Source organism: Podarcis vaucheri (assembly GCF_965113315.1).
Source record: "Podarcis vaucheri genome assembly, chromosome: 14".
NCBI classification, from domain to species: Eukaryota; Metazoa; Chordata; class Lepidosauria; order Squamata; family Lacertidae; genus Podarcis; species Podarcis vaucheri.
In genome coordinates, this window is record NC_138752.1 from 5,246,747 (window position 1) to 5,261,241 (window position 14,495).

General features: G+C 47.7%; 1 protein-coding gene across 5 annotated transcripts in view; it reads left to right on the top strand.

The window, feature by feature from the left end:
- TLN2 (talin 2) overlaps nt 1-14,495 on the top strand; it is a 187,777-nt gene that overhangs the window by 56,633 nt on the left and 116,649 nt on the right. For all 5 annotated transcript variants that reach the window (XM_082197996.1, XM_082197998.1, XM_082197994.1 and 2 more), the window contains exons 2-4: nt 7,776-7,947; nt 11,160-11,257; nt 13,182-13,311. In XM_082197996.1, coding sequence (XP_082054122.1) covers nt 7,812-7,947; nt 11,160-11,257; nt 13,182-13,311 — 364 coding nt within the window. In that variant the 5' untranslated portion in view covers nt 7,776-7,811. The remainder of the gene's footprint in view (nt 1-7,775; nt 7,948-11,159; nt 11,258-13,181; nt 13,312-14,495) is intronic.

Here is a 14,495-nt window from a genome sequence, read left to right on the forward strand (position 1 = left end):
CCATCTGGCTGGGTTTCCCCAGCCACTGTGGCCGGCATCCAACAAAGATTAAAAATACATTAAAATGTCACACATTAAAAACTTCCCTGAACAGGGCTGCCTTCAGATGTCTTCTAAATGTCAGGTAGTTGTTTTTCTCTTTGACATCTGATGGGAGGGTGTTCCACAGGGCGGGTGCTACTACTGAGAAGGCCCTCTGCCTAGTTCCCTGTAGCTTTGTTTCTCGCAATGAGGGAACCGCCAGAAGGCCCTCAGCGCTGGACCTCAGCATCCAGGCAGAACGATGGGGGTGGAGACACTCCTTTAGGTATACTGGGATGAGGCTGTTTAGGGCTTTAAAGGTCAGCACCAATACTTTGAATTGTGCTCAGAAACGTACTGGGAACCAATGTAGGTCTTTCAAGTCTGGTGTTATATGGTCTCGGCGGCTGCTCCCAGTCACCAGTCTAGCTGCCGCATTCTGGATTAGTTGTAGTTTCCGGGTCACCTTCAAAGGTAGCCCCACGTAGAGCGCATTGCAGTAGTCCAAGCAGGAGATAACTAGAGCATGCACCACTCTGGCGAGACAGTCTGCGGGCAGGTAGGGGCTCAGCCTGCATACCGGATGGAGCTGGTAGACAGCTGCCCTGGATACAGGATCCCCAAGGACATGCTCTACAGAGAGCTGGCTTCAAGCACCAGGCCCATTGGCAGACCAAAATGTGACATGAAGGCTGGCAACGGCAACCACACTGCGTGGGAATCCCTTGCATACAACCGCATCACCTGGCGACAGACAGGCAGGTTGTGCATCCACAGCAGTGTCCAGAGAATGACTGACCACTGGGTGGGGCACAGAGAGAAGAAAGGCCATGGGGCATCTTCAGCAGCATAACCAGATACCTCCATTTGCCCCAGCTGCAACAAAATGTGTCTCTCCCATATCGGTCAGGCACTGTAACCTTCCAACAGTTTGACTTCACAGCTCCATTGTCTCCCAAGACAGACGGGTGCCAACTGAATGCTATGGGGAAGAGGTGCCAAAGCTGAATGTCTGATAACTAGAGATTGTCCTTGTTGCATGCTTTACAATTTCCAGAAAGAGTAATAAACAAGAGGAAATCATGAGCCATAGCAGGAGGCTTAAAACAGAGTCAGTGATGCTGGAGTGATCCCTCCAGATGTTGTGGACTGAAACTCCTATCATCCTGACTATTAGCCATGCTGACTGAGGCTGGTGGGAGTTGTGGTCCACAGCACCTGAAGGGAATCACATGGGCTATCTCTGCTTTCGCTGGAGATGCATGTGGGATCCTGATAGCATTCAGTGGCTCAGTTCGGCTAATGAATGTGGAGGGCAGGTCACACTGAAAATGATTTCTTCCTGTGGAAACAGGTAGAGGTATATGTGTCATACTCTTTGATTATGAGGTAGGGTATAGAGGGGGTGGAGAACCCAACACAGCTGGAGCATTATTATTTTTTAATATATGCTCTTTAATGCGCAGTCAGAATGCCTTTGCTATAGTGAGTCTCACACTGATTGCCAAGAGGGTGGCTGTGCAACACCACCTGGGACAACCCCAAGGCTACTGCAATTTGTTGAGCTGCCTAACCGTGAAATGATAGCCTGCAAAAGTAGCATGGGATAATGGGGAGAGAGATAGAGGCTACAACTGATTGAATTGCCAGCAAACTGAAGTGAGGGTTTTTTTGGGCGGCGTGTTATTGTTTTATTTCTATGCTACCTTTCACAGTTAGAACCATGTTCAAGGCAGCTTAATGCTCAAGGTTAATGTTGTGTGTTCTGGACGTTCACCACTTGGTGTTGGATTGATCACCATTGCCATTTGGATGGTCCCAATATGATTACTCCCTCTCCCTCTCCCTCCCTCCCTCCCTCCCTCTCTCCCTCTCCCTCTCCCCCCCCCTCTCTCTGTGTGTGTATTTGAAACAACCTGTATCAGAATAAAATGCAAATGTGTGTTTTTGTTCTGAATTCAAGTGGAAGCATCATTGACCACTAAGCCCAGTTGAAATCAATAGGAGATGTGGAGCGTAGAGGTGTTGGGGGTTGAATCTTGTACCTTCTGCATGCAGAGCAGATGCTCTACCGCTGAGCTATGGCTTTCCTTTTTTAAATCTCTGCCCCTCTCAAACCCCCAGCCCACTCCCTGCCTGCCGTGGCCTGGCCTGGCACAGAGCAGGCACTGCCTTCCTCAGCATCCTGTTCGGGAGCCTCCTGCCCCTTGCTTCCCTGCCGCTGCCGCCAAGGGGGAGTGTGTGGTGTCCCAGCTGCTGTGTGCTGCGTGCACCTTCTTCTGTAAACTTCAAGGGTGATCGCCCAAGAAAAGATCAACAACTTTCCACTGCTGCCGCTAATCATCTGAATTTTCACTACTATTTTAGTGTTTCGTTTTCTTAATTTGGGGTTCAAAAAAACAAGGGTCATCTTATACATGGAAAAATACTGTATCTTGGTTCCTGAATCCCTTTTACTCCCTTTTACAAACTTACACCTATTGTTACACAGAAGATGCTCTATTGACATTCTGTTTAACGGATACTTGCCAGACTGGTTTTGCAGGGAGGGATAAGCCCCTATATTACAAGCTGTTTATCTATTAGCAGGTTTTACAAATGAAAATAACTATTTTGGAGGAGGTATTTCCCCCCCCCCATCTCCTTCTTTCTACTGCAGAGGATTTTAGGGTAATTTAAGAGAGTCAAAATGGCTTAATGATCGCTCACCGATACCATTTCAGAATATGGTTTATGTACCTATGTATGTGTATTTTGAACAATTATCCTATTGATTTGACTCGTTAGAATCAGGGTGTGGGGGGTACACACAATGGCCATTTCTCTGGCAACACTTCCCAACTGACACTCAGCATTCTCTGGCTTTTCAAAGCTACTCCACATGCTCATTCCTCACTCAACTGTTCTTTAGAAGGGGTGGGGGTGCCCCAATTAAGGTCTTTAAAATACTTTCTACTTTTGTATACCTTGGGGGTTCACCCAGACCTACTGGTAACTTCCCAGTCTTTCTTCTTGATAGCCCCTTTTTGATTCCAAAAATCTGTCAGCACTCAACCACCTGGGTTTGCTGTTAGAGGGAATGATTCCTTTAATTCCTTGGCTCCAGTAGAGCTGGGGCTCTGCAGTGAGGAAGCAAGTTTCTGTGAATCTGAAAATGCACATCAAACTTTGCTCCCCTCACAGGGTCAGAGCTGCGTGCCTTTTTGGCAGTGCAAATTCCTGATTCATAGGAAGAAGAAGGAACCTCCTAGTTTCCTGCTGGGCTTCCTTTCCAAACACACTGGGCTGGGGAGAGACAGAAATTTAAGATGAGCAATGGCTGGCCTGGGAATTGAGAAGTGGCTTGTTTTTATTACGAAGGTGGTTCCTGCCAGCATTCCACACGTCCAGACGTCACTTTGGGATGAACTTGCTATGAAGCAGAACTTAGGCTTTTCTGGTTGTAATTGAGTTCATTTGTATTGCCTTTGGTGTTTGAAAAACAGGTATTTCTCCCCTGCCCCTGCCTCCATCCTTCCATTTCAAATGGATTGCTTTTCATATTTCTTGTTAAAATGTTCTCCTCTTCAGTCTTGGGTAAAATGGAGAGAGGGTTTTGTTTTTGTTGTTTTTGTATCCCTCCCCTGTTGGTGACTTCTTGTCTGGTTGGGTACCAGGATGGTATCAGGCAGACAGCTCATTTAAGGCTCTGAGAACCAGTCCAGGCCATTACTTTACTAGAAGTCTATTCAGCATATTCTACCCCTCCTCTCTCTTGCAGTTTGGGATTGGGATATGTTTTCAGTGCCTGAGGATATGAAGTAAAAATAGATTAAAGGTCTTGGAGCATGTACAGAGGGCACTGCTCTCACCTGCTGGCAGCAATTACATGTAATGATAAGCCAAGATTCTCTGCCTTTTATTTACTCTGAGCAAGTGGCTGATGCACACAGCTTAATCAATCCCATCTTGCTACTTCCCTGGCATGTGAACAGGATAACCCAAGCAGGAAGCCCCTTCAGCTAGGGAAATCCCTGCACAGCCACAGCCAGGAATTTGAGGCCAGTCGCTATTGACGCGGGTGGTGCTGTGGGTTAAACCACAGAGCCCTAGGGCTTGCCGATTGGAAGGTCAGCAGTTTGAATCCCCTTGATGGAGTGAGCTCCCATTCCTCGGTCCCAGCTCCTGCCCACCTAGCAATTCGAAAGCACATCAAAGTGCAAGTGGATAAATAGGTACCGCTCTGGTGAGAAAGTAAACGGCGTTTCCGTGTGCTGCTCTGGTTCGCCAGAAGCGGCTTAGTCATGCTGGCCACATGATCTGGAAGCTGTACGCCGGCTCCCTCGGCTAGTAAAGCGAGATGAGTGCTGCAACCTCAGAGTTGTCCGCGACTGGACCTAATGGTCAGGGGTCCCTTTACCTTTATTTATAAAGTATTTGCAGGAGCTAGGTACTTTTGCAAGTTGATGCAGTCTTGCTGCCAGATTCATGCCCTCAATAAACCATCTCTCTCGGCCCAAGCAACCTTGCAGGATTCTTGCAAAAAAAAAAAATTTAAGTGGGGAGAGGGGAATATTGTCCTCTCCCACCCATTTGTGGACCAGCTTCAGCCCTTTGGCAGAATTGCGTTACATGTATTACAGATGCAGTCAATATTTATGTTGTCTTTCAAGTCTGAACTCATTTGATGTCTCTTCATTGGCTGTGGGGAAACTCTTCTCCTCTGGCTTCCAAGAGGGAGTCAAGCCTGAATACTCCCTCTGTTTCTAGAGAAGCAAAGGCTGTTGCTCATCTGTTCCTTTCCTTGCAGGGCACGGTCCCCAGATCTGATGTTTGTTCTCGCAAGTGGTGGCGGCCATTCTGCCAGCTGTTGGAAATTATAAAGTGAATCGCTCTGTGGGGGGTGGGAGGGGGGACCCTGAAAACAATAAAAGCCTTCAGGGTTTTTTACATTCTTTCTGAGTAACAAACTGTCCTGGCATCTCATTCAGTCATGTTTTTAAAAGTGGGGTGGTATTTGGTTTCTGGCTTACATTTCCTAGGTAAGTGAGTGTTCAGAGATCAACATAAAAAAATATGTTCCTAGCTTGTTCCAGACAGGCCAGGGGTGGGTAGCTTGTGGTCCAGCAGATGCTACTGACTCCAGGTCCCATCAGCCCTAGCCAGTGATCAGAGATGATGGTAGGTGTGGTCCAGCAATATCTGGAGGGCCTCAGGCCTCCCATTCCTGTTCCAGACATTGATATGCTCCTGGCATTTGTGTTGCTAATGCATCCATGGGTGTTCACCTGCAGGACAGTGAAAATTAACCCCCAAATCATGAAGCAGGGCTTTGCTGAACTATCAGCTTTTCTGAACTGCCCCTGAACTGTGCCAGCCATTATGAGAACTGTTTAAGAATTGGTGCCTGGAGTTAAATATTCCACCCCCTTCTTCGTGTGCCACTTTCTTTAGATTGTAAGCCTGCAGGCGGGGACTGTCTTGTTTTAACTGATTGTATGTAAGCCACTCTGGGAGGCTTTCTGACTGAAGAGCAGGGTACAAATGCTCTAAAGAAATAAATTTTCCAAGCTTTTCTCTGTTTTTAAAAGAGTTAAGTTTCTAGCATTTGTAGGACCTGAAGTATATTAGGCAGAATGTACCTGCCCTGTTCTTCTCTTTGCGTGTGTGTGAGAAGCTAGCCTTCTATCCCTTTCAGGTGTTTTTCTCTTCACCCCACAAACAAGTGCATATGACACCCCCCAAAAAAACGAGTGCATATGAGTTGACAGTGCTTCTTCCAGCAAAGGTCTGGCCCTCCACTGCCTTCCCTCCTCCAGTGGAATCCTGTGAGTTGAGAGGGGGCCGGAAGGAAGTCTCAGTCCTCCAGGAAGGGGCATGGATAACTCCAAGGGCTCTTGGGACTTACCATTCTTCTGACAACATTGTTGTGCCTTTGTGCAGACTCCAAAATGACACAAAAGCAAAAACTCCATCCATCCTCATCAGAATCCAGCGGTCAGATCTGCAGCTGTTATGAATGGGTGCAGATTTTGACAGAGCCCGGAATGTGCTACAAGGACTACAAGTGATTTTTGGAGGTGTCCCAGGTTTCACTCCCAGGCATCTCAGGTTAAAAGGCTATCAGGGAAGTCACATATGAGTATGGGTAGGCAAACTAAGGCCCAGGGGCCGGATCCGGCCCAATCGTCTTCTCAATCCAGCCCGCGGACGTTCCGGGAATCAGCGTGTTTTTACATGAGTAGAATGTGTGCTTTTATTTAAAATGCATCTCTGGGTTATTTGTGGGGCATAGGAATTCGTTCATTCCCCCCCCCAAATATAGTCCGGCCCCCCACGCGGTCTGAGGGACAGTGGACCGGCCTCTTGCTGAAAAAGTTTGCTGACCCCTGCATATGAGGATCGTTTGTGTCCCTGTGGAGCCCTGTGGAGCCAATGAAGCAGTCAGAACTCCAGCTCACATCTTTTTTTAATGTAATCTTCGTAGAGAGGCTACTTTGGCCCCTTATGCAGAGGCCCCTGGAAGGAAACAGGAATGGTACCTAGAATATTTCGTAGCTAATACAAACAAATTAATAACAGTGTTGGTGGCCAAGTCCCTCTTCATTGTTCAAAGGTCTTGTAAGATGATACTCTCACTCTACTTGTAATTTGGAGCTCATGTTTTTATCTTTTGTATCATATATGACTGTAAAATTGGCTGTCTCGTTGTGAGGTGTACCAAACTGCACTGATGGCACTTAATTGAATTGTCTTGCATCATTTATAGCACTTTATCTTCTCTTCTAACGTGTTCTGGGCTTGGGGTGTCTGTCCTCTGCCATTCCCCTTGCACAATGGCAAGCAAGGCAGAAAGAGTGGGATTTGCGCCTGTGCTGTACTTTACAGAGGAGAGAGGAGGAGAGTCCTCTGTCTGAAAGTGTCCTCAGTTAGAAGGCTTAAAGATCAAGGCTTAAAGATGAAGGAAAGCAAGCAGTACCTTGAAGTTGCCCCCCAACAGCTGGCACCATCTGGGCAGCAGACTGAGCAGGCACCTGGTCACAGGCTTCCCTGTTACGGAGATGATGGTGGTGGTGGTGATGATGATGATGATGTACCATTACTTATTCCCCACCCATCCAGCTGGGCTTCCCCAGCCACTCTGGGCAGCTTCCAGCAAAATATATAGGAAGAAAATGAAACATTAAACATTAAAAGCTTCCTGAAAAGGAAGCCTTCAGATGCCTTTTAAGGTCGTTTAGTTACTTATCATCTTGACATCTGACGGGAGGGCATTCCATTGGGTGGGTGCCACTACTGAGAAGGCCCTCTGCCTGGTTCCCTTAGCATCGCTTCTTGCAGCAAGGGAGCTGCCAGAAGGCCCTCGAAGCTGGACCTCAGTGTCCAGGCTGAAAAATGGGCGTGGTGACGCTCCTTCTAGTAGACATGTGTGTATGTTTTATCCTTTGTATCATATTGTTTTTGAAACAAGCATATGTTTTAATGCTCGTGTTTTTATTCTTTGCACACACTATTTTAACGTATCTATGACCACATAAGAAATGATTGAGGATTTTAGGGAACTGGTGATGGGAATGCCCACTGTCTTCATTTGGAGAACCTCAAAGGCAGCTCCCTGTGTCCCCGTGATTTCAGAAGATGATATTAGCAGACACAGAAAGCTACCGTGGAAGATGTAGTCTGGTTGTCCTGTGATTTCAAAAGGATGGGGGTTTGTTGATTTTTTTTTTTTAAAAAATAGCAATCTAATGTGTCTTGTTTTGTTTCTGCCCAAGGTAACATAAAGAGAAACCTGCAAGAGATCTGGCAAGATGGTTGCTCTGTCCTTGAAGATCTGCATTCGCCAGTGCAATGTGGTCAAGACGATGCAGTTTGAGCCCTCCACGGCCGTGTACGATGCCTGCCGCGTTATTCGTGAGCGAGTGCCAGAGGCTCAAACTGGACAAGGTTAGTTTTGGCAAACCCCACATTTGAGTTATAGTCTGATGCATGATGCCAGGTACAGTCATACCGCAGGTTGAAGTAGCTTCTGGTTGAGCATTTTTGGGTTGCGCTCCGTGGCAACCCAGAAGTAATGAAGCGTGTTACTTCCAGGTTGTGCTGCTTGCGCATGCGCAGACGCTCAAAATGATGTCATGCGCGGAAGCAGCAAATCGCAACCCGCGCGGACACAGGTTGCGTTCGATTCAGGATGCGAACAGGGCTCCGGAACAGATCCCGTTCGCATCCAGAGGTACCACTGTATGGGGCAGATAAAGACTTGGCTCAGCTGAAGTGGGGTTTGCATGCACAGCCAACCTGCAAAGCACTCTGCAGCGCTTGACAAGACCCGCCAGTCAGCTGAATGGCCGCACTTTGTGGGCCGACACTGCTTGATTTCAAACTCTGTGGGCAAGGAAGGGTCACATGACATCACTGTGGGCACCCCCCACATGTTTCAAACTTGGCCCACGGCAAGTGGGAGAGATAATGATCTGGGCTGCCCCACCAGGTCCAGTTTTCCACCCCATCTCTAGATGCTGGACTGTGGCTCCCACCATCCCTAACTACTGGTCTTCCTGACTGGGGCTACATTTTGGGGGGCACATAGTTCCCCACCCCAGATAAGGCAGTGGGTGTCCTGATGAGCAATCAAGGTTCACACAATGAGCATGAAAAGGTCCTGGTGTCTCAGAGGGCCGCCTTAGCAGCTGTTTGCAGACTTTGGAACTCCCTCCCTAGAGAGGCCAGACTCTTTGCTACCTGTATTTTAATAGATTTGTTTTTATATTGTTTTAATTCTGTTACAGTTCAAATACTTCTTAACTGTTATCTGCTGTGTGTTTTTACCTTTGTGAGCTGCCTTGAGTCCTGGCTCTGGGAGAAACATGGAATGTAAATAAATAATAGTGCCAGGTATTTTATTGGACTTGTGGAGTGATGTCCCTGAAGTGAGGGCAAATGCACTGTCTTCACTCTGTATGTGTGTGTAGCAGGTGGGGAGGGAGAAAATGTGTCGCTGAGGCAGGCCGGCCTTGCTACCCTGCTGTTTGATTGCTCTCACAGCTTCTCTTTTTACATTGCCACCCACTCGGGCCCCCACCCAACCAGGAGCTTAACACTTTTGCCCTGTTTTTGCAGCACCACCCCCAGTGCAAAATTACCCAAAGGGCTGCCACTTTCTCTAAGAGGGAAAAAGTGATTGTGAAAAGGTCCTCTTTTGCTCATTTCCACTCGGAACAAACATGTTTATGTATTTATCATCTTCAACAAATAATGTCGGTTTCCAGGGCAATGGGAAACCTTGATTTATTTTAGGGCAACCAATCGCTCGCAAATTGCGGCAATGCTGTCTTGGGCGACCACAGGCAAGTTCATATTAACTTGGGATTCAAGATTAGCAATGCCGTAATGCATTGGGCCTTGATTGCGCCTTGATTGGCAATGCAGTCTTGGAGCTAATTGTTGCTTCCCGGGAGCTTTGAATCCAAGCTGGGAATTTCTGCCCCTCACTGTAAACCGTTTCCGTTGCAAACAGGCTCCGCAAGGGCATCTGCTGAACCGCCAGATTAATAGACACTGATGGAGTGGAAGCATTAGCTCTAAACTACTTTGTATTATTTGGTTCATTACGTTTGAATGCAGCCTTCATTAATTAGCAGTGAGTGATTAAAGTGCCGTCATTGGAGTGTTGCCTTTTGGCGTTGCCGTTTTGGCCTTCGTCTCCTGCGGTTCCAGCAGCGACATGTCCGTGACCTTTGGGCACCTCACCCTCGGGATGCTCCTCCGCAGACGTCCCTTGGGTCACAGCATTTGCTGCAGCATTGCCAGTTTCTGCCAGCAGGAAACCGTGGTGCGACCAAGCACATGTGGAATGCTATACGGTGGTACCTCGGGTTACAGACGCTTCAGGTTACAGACTCCACTAACCCAGAAATAGTGTTTCAGGTTAAGAACTTTGCTTCAGGATGAGAACAGAAATTGCGTGGCAGTGGGAGGCCCCATTAGCTAAAGTACCTCAGGTTAAGAACAGTTTCAGGTTAAGAACGGATCTCTAGAACGAATTAAGTTCTTAACCCGAGGTACCACTGTATACAGTTCTGGCTGCCTCACCTCAAAAAGGAGGTTGTGGAGTTGGAAATAGGTTCATTATGCATGGCATGGAGAAAGTGAATAGAGAATTTTTTTTCTTCCCTCTGTCATAGCAGTAGCCCTCATGGACATCCGAAGAAGCTGCGTTTTGTAAGCTTCAGGATAGATAAAAGAAAGTCCTTCTTCATGCAGCGCATAAACTATGGAACCCGCTCCCCAGGAGGCAGGGATGGCCCCCAACATGGATGGCTTTAAAAGAGGTTTAGAGACGTTCATGGAGGAGAAGAGGGCTCTCAGTGGCTACCCAGGATGGCGATGCTCTGATTCCACAGTCCGCGTCAGCAATGCAGCTGAATGCCAGTTGCTGGAAACCACAGGAGGGGAGAATGTTCTTGTGTCTAGATTCTGTTTCTGGCTTCCCCATTGGGGCATCAGGTTTGCCACTGTGAGAACAGGAAGCTGGACTTAGATGAGCCACTGGCCTGAGCTAAGAGGCTCCTACCAGAACTTTAGTCACAGGACTAAATACAGTGGTACCTCTGGATACAAACGGGATCCGTTCCGGAGCCCCGTTCGCATCCTGAGCAGAACACAACGTGCATCTGCACATCTGCATGTGCACGGGTTGCAATTCACTGCTTCTGTGCATGATGTCATTTTGAGCATCTGTGCATGCGCGAGCGGTGAAACCCAGAAGTAACCTAATCCGTTACTTCTGGGTCACCGCAGAATGCAACCTGAAAATGCTCAACCTGAAGCATATTTAACCCAAGGTATGACTGTACTTCAACCTTTGAGAATTCTTTACCTTTTCTTTTTAAAAATGAGCACTGTAATGGCCCCCTTTTAAAGATACAGTGTTCACTTTCCCTTCCTCTCCAAAGCGGTGCTTTGAACTGTGTTGAGGTAGGTGAGCCAATTATGGGAAAGAGAAAGGAGGAGGAGGAGGGGGTGAGGGGGAGAGAGCTGCAGGGAGAGGGCAGAAGCTGGAGGGGCACTTCATGGCTCTCTAATCAAGTGGAAAACCTTCATTTGGAATACACTCTATTTGCTCTGCAATCTGTCCATTTCTGCCTTTCATTTCCCAGCCTCTGACTATGGGTTATTCCTGTCGGATGAAGATCCACGAAAAGGCATTTGGCTGGAAGCCGGGAGGACCCTTGATTACTACATGCTGCGGAATGGGGTAGGGCTGAGATCTGCGTGCTCCTGTGAGACATCCAGTTTATGGAGAAGGGGGGTGGTCTGTTGGTGACTGTTCAGGGTGGCAGGGCTAGGTAGAGACTCCACGTCCAGGAGGAGGCGTATGGCGTTGGATACTAGTCACAGGAGACTCCTCTTATAACATTTGTGAGTCAAGGTAGAAGCGGAACCTCCATGTGCAGGGACAGTTGACCTCTGAACACAATGTGTTGCGAATATACTGCAGGATTGGGTTATTGCCTGCATGCCTTGCTTGGCTTTCCAGAGCCATCTGGGTAGCCTCTGTAAGGGGGGGAAAGGAGGCTGGACTAAGTGGGTCTTAGCATGTCCACTCTTACATTATAAATTCCCCACATAACTTCATTAGGGCCCATAGTTTTGGAAGATTTCACCAACATTATCAGAGTGTGAACGATGGAATGGAAAAGGTTTCAGAAAATACAGTGCTGATCATTTAAAAGAAGGTTGTGTAATCTACTTGGGGTTGTATCCACTGCTGCACCAGCAGAATTCTGCAAGGGCAACAGGACTTTCCTTCCTCTCTTCTTGCTGTGCAGCCCCAATTGTATGAAAATCTGCCCCAGAAGGTCCCCCAACCCTCTGGAGCAGATTTTGAGGGACCACAGTGATACGGGCCCAGTTTGGGTTGCCAAGTACACTAGTTGGCCCTAGTGCTTCTGCTTATTAGGGCTGCCGACTTCCTAAAACCACATTTAAAAGTACGTAACACATTTTAATTGTGGCAACGGGGGGCTGCAGGGCAGAGAAGAAGAGGAAGTTCTGCTGTGCAAGCACGGTATCAGTGTTGGGTACTACACTTAGAGCTGTAGCCAGTTCTAGTCCTACTCAGAGTAGATCCATTGAAGTTGATGGGCATGACTAACCTAAGTTCATTCATTTCAATGGCTCCACTCTGAGTAGGACTAGAATGGTACCCTTAGGGATTTCCCCCACTCTAGAGTCACCCTTCAGAGCCTGGTGCAAAAGATACAGACTTCAAAATTCTGAGGCCAGGATTTTGTTTGAATTCTGGGACAGGATGCAGTTCACAGCTCTTCCATACAAACATCCTCCAGGCTTTTTTCACCTTGGTGGTGCAATTTAAAGTGGTGGTGGCGACGGCGGGAAGTCATTTCATTGCTGCCACTGTTAAAACAGTTGTTACATAGAAACCCTTGCCGATCTACTGCAGAGCACCCAGAAGTCTGCCAGTTGCTCCAGATCTACCTTCTGCCCACTCCAGGTTAGAATGCTGGGGGTAATCTAGAATGGGCCAGAACAATCACCCCCCTCCCAAAATGTTGGTTGTGCTACAAAGCAGAGGCAACCCTGTTATGTGGCTGCTAACCTCCTCAAGAAGGCCGGTGAATCTGTGCGCATTTCCTTAAGGCGTCCCTGGAAAGCCCTTGTGGCATTGGGAAACTTCCTGGGAGTCAACCCGCTACAGCCTCATTTATTGACTTCATTTATTAAGATTTCTTAGTCACCCTTCACCATGAAGCCCCAGGCTGGGTTACAAGGAAATAATTATAATACTATGTTAAAATCAGTTTAAAACAGTTTACATCAGAAGACTAGGGTGGGATCTAAAATGTATGCCTCAGCTGTCAAAGGATAAAGATGTGCATCTGCAGCATATGACACAGTGCAGGTGCTGGAGAAACCTCAGGGAGAGGTCTGGGGTAGGAGGGGATTCCTCATATCAGAAATTGTGGTCAGCTGGAATGACTTTAAGCCGCCTTATTGTAGTCTGGTGATGCTTGATGTAAAGGGGTCTGCATACTGGGCAGTGCAATGGAAGAAGGGTCAAACCCAGCCCCTTTCAGAACTTCACTGGCCTCCTAGGAGGGTCGGCTGGGTCTGCCTCTGACATATTCTTAGAAGTGTCCCTGTGACTCACTTCCTAGGATATTTTGGAATACAAGAAGAAGCAAAGGCCGCAGAAGATCCGGATGCTGGACGGGTCGGTTAAGACGGTGATGGTGGACGACTCTAAAACCGTGGGAGAATTGCTGGTGACCATTTGCAGCCGGATAGGTGAGGCTGAGGGTGCCATTAACGCCATTTCCTAGGATAGATTTTCCTGTGAGGAGAAATAGCCATTGGGGTCCCCAGGCCTAAACCTCACCTTTTACTGCCTGTCCTGGTAGGAATAATAACTCCAGAACAAAAAGAAAGGGTGCTAAGTGAGTGTAAATGGAACTTGCTGGAGAATTTGGGGGGGGGGGGACAACAGTTGGGGTCTTGAACCTTGATGCATGATCTCCATTCTAAAAAAAAGGCTGTCCTGGAAACTTGAGCTTCTGATCCAGGTTTTGCACCCGAATATATGAGAAATGCCATTCTCAACTATGGAACACATTCTGGAGGTCTGAGACAAAAGTGGAGGGGGGGTCCATGAATGTGACTCTTTGTACAATAAGCCCACAACTTATTCAGGATTTACGTTCCGGGGGTCACACCTACAGCCAAAATCACATATAATCAAAGCCCATTGGGTTCAATGGAGTGTGGGATTGCCATAGTCATTTCCTCCAAAACCCTTACCTTTTCCACCTCAATTTTATTTTTGCCACATGCCCAAGTTAAAAGCACACAAGTCATACAAAACTTTCTATATCCCCATGCACCTCTGCAGTCGTCCATTCATGCAAGGAAGAGGCATTGCCCTGGTCCAAGGTTGCATTCCAACCAGGCAAAAGGCCTTGAAGATACGCAGAGCAGGTTGGAGGAGGGTGTGTGGCCTGCAGGCAGTTCTGGGGCCCAGATTGGCAAGCCTGGAGGGCCACATTTGGCCCTTGGAACTTAGGTTCCCCACTTGTACCACGAATTGCTTCAATTTTCTATTCTTCCAAGATGTGTTCCCCAGCGGAAGATTTGCAGCCAGCATGTTGGCCAACCCGTGACTCAGAGCTAAAACTAAAGGGCTCCTTCCCTCTGCCACTCTGGATGTTGCTGGGGTGTGTTCTTAGTTGTTTCTTTAGAGCCCCTGTACCCCACTCTCCAGCCCAAAAGCCTCTTGCGGAAGCTTATGCACAGTCAATTAAAACAACGTTGTCCCTGCCTGTAAGCTTACAGTCCAAAAGACACAGCACAAAAGGAAAAAAGGATGTGCAGGGGAGAGGGAGGCAGGAGCCAACTCAGCAGCCAATTCTTAAAGTTAAATATTAGTTCTTATAGTGAGCAGCTGGAATGGAAACTTTCAGGGATAGGATGCATCT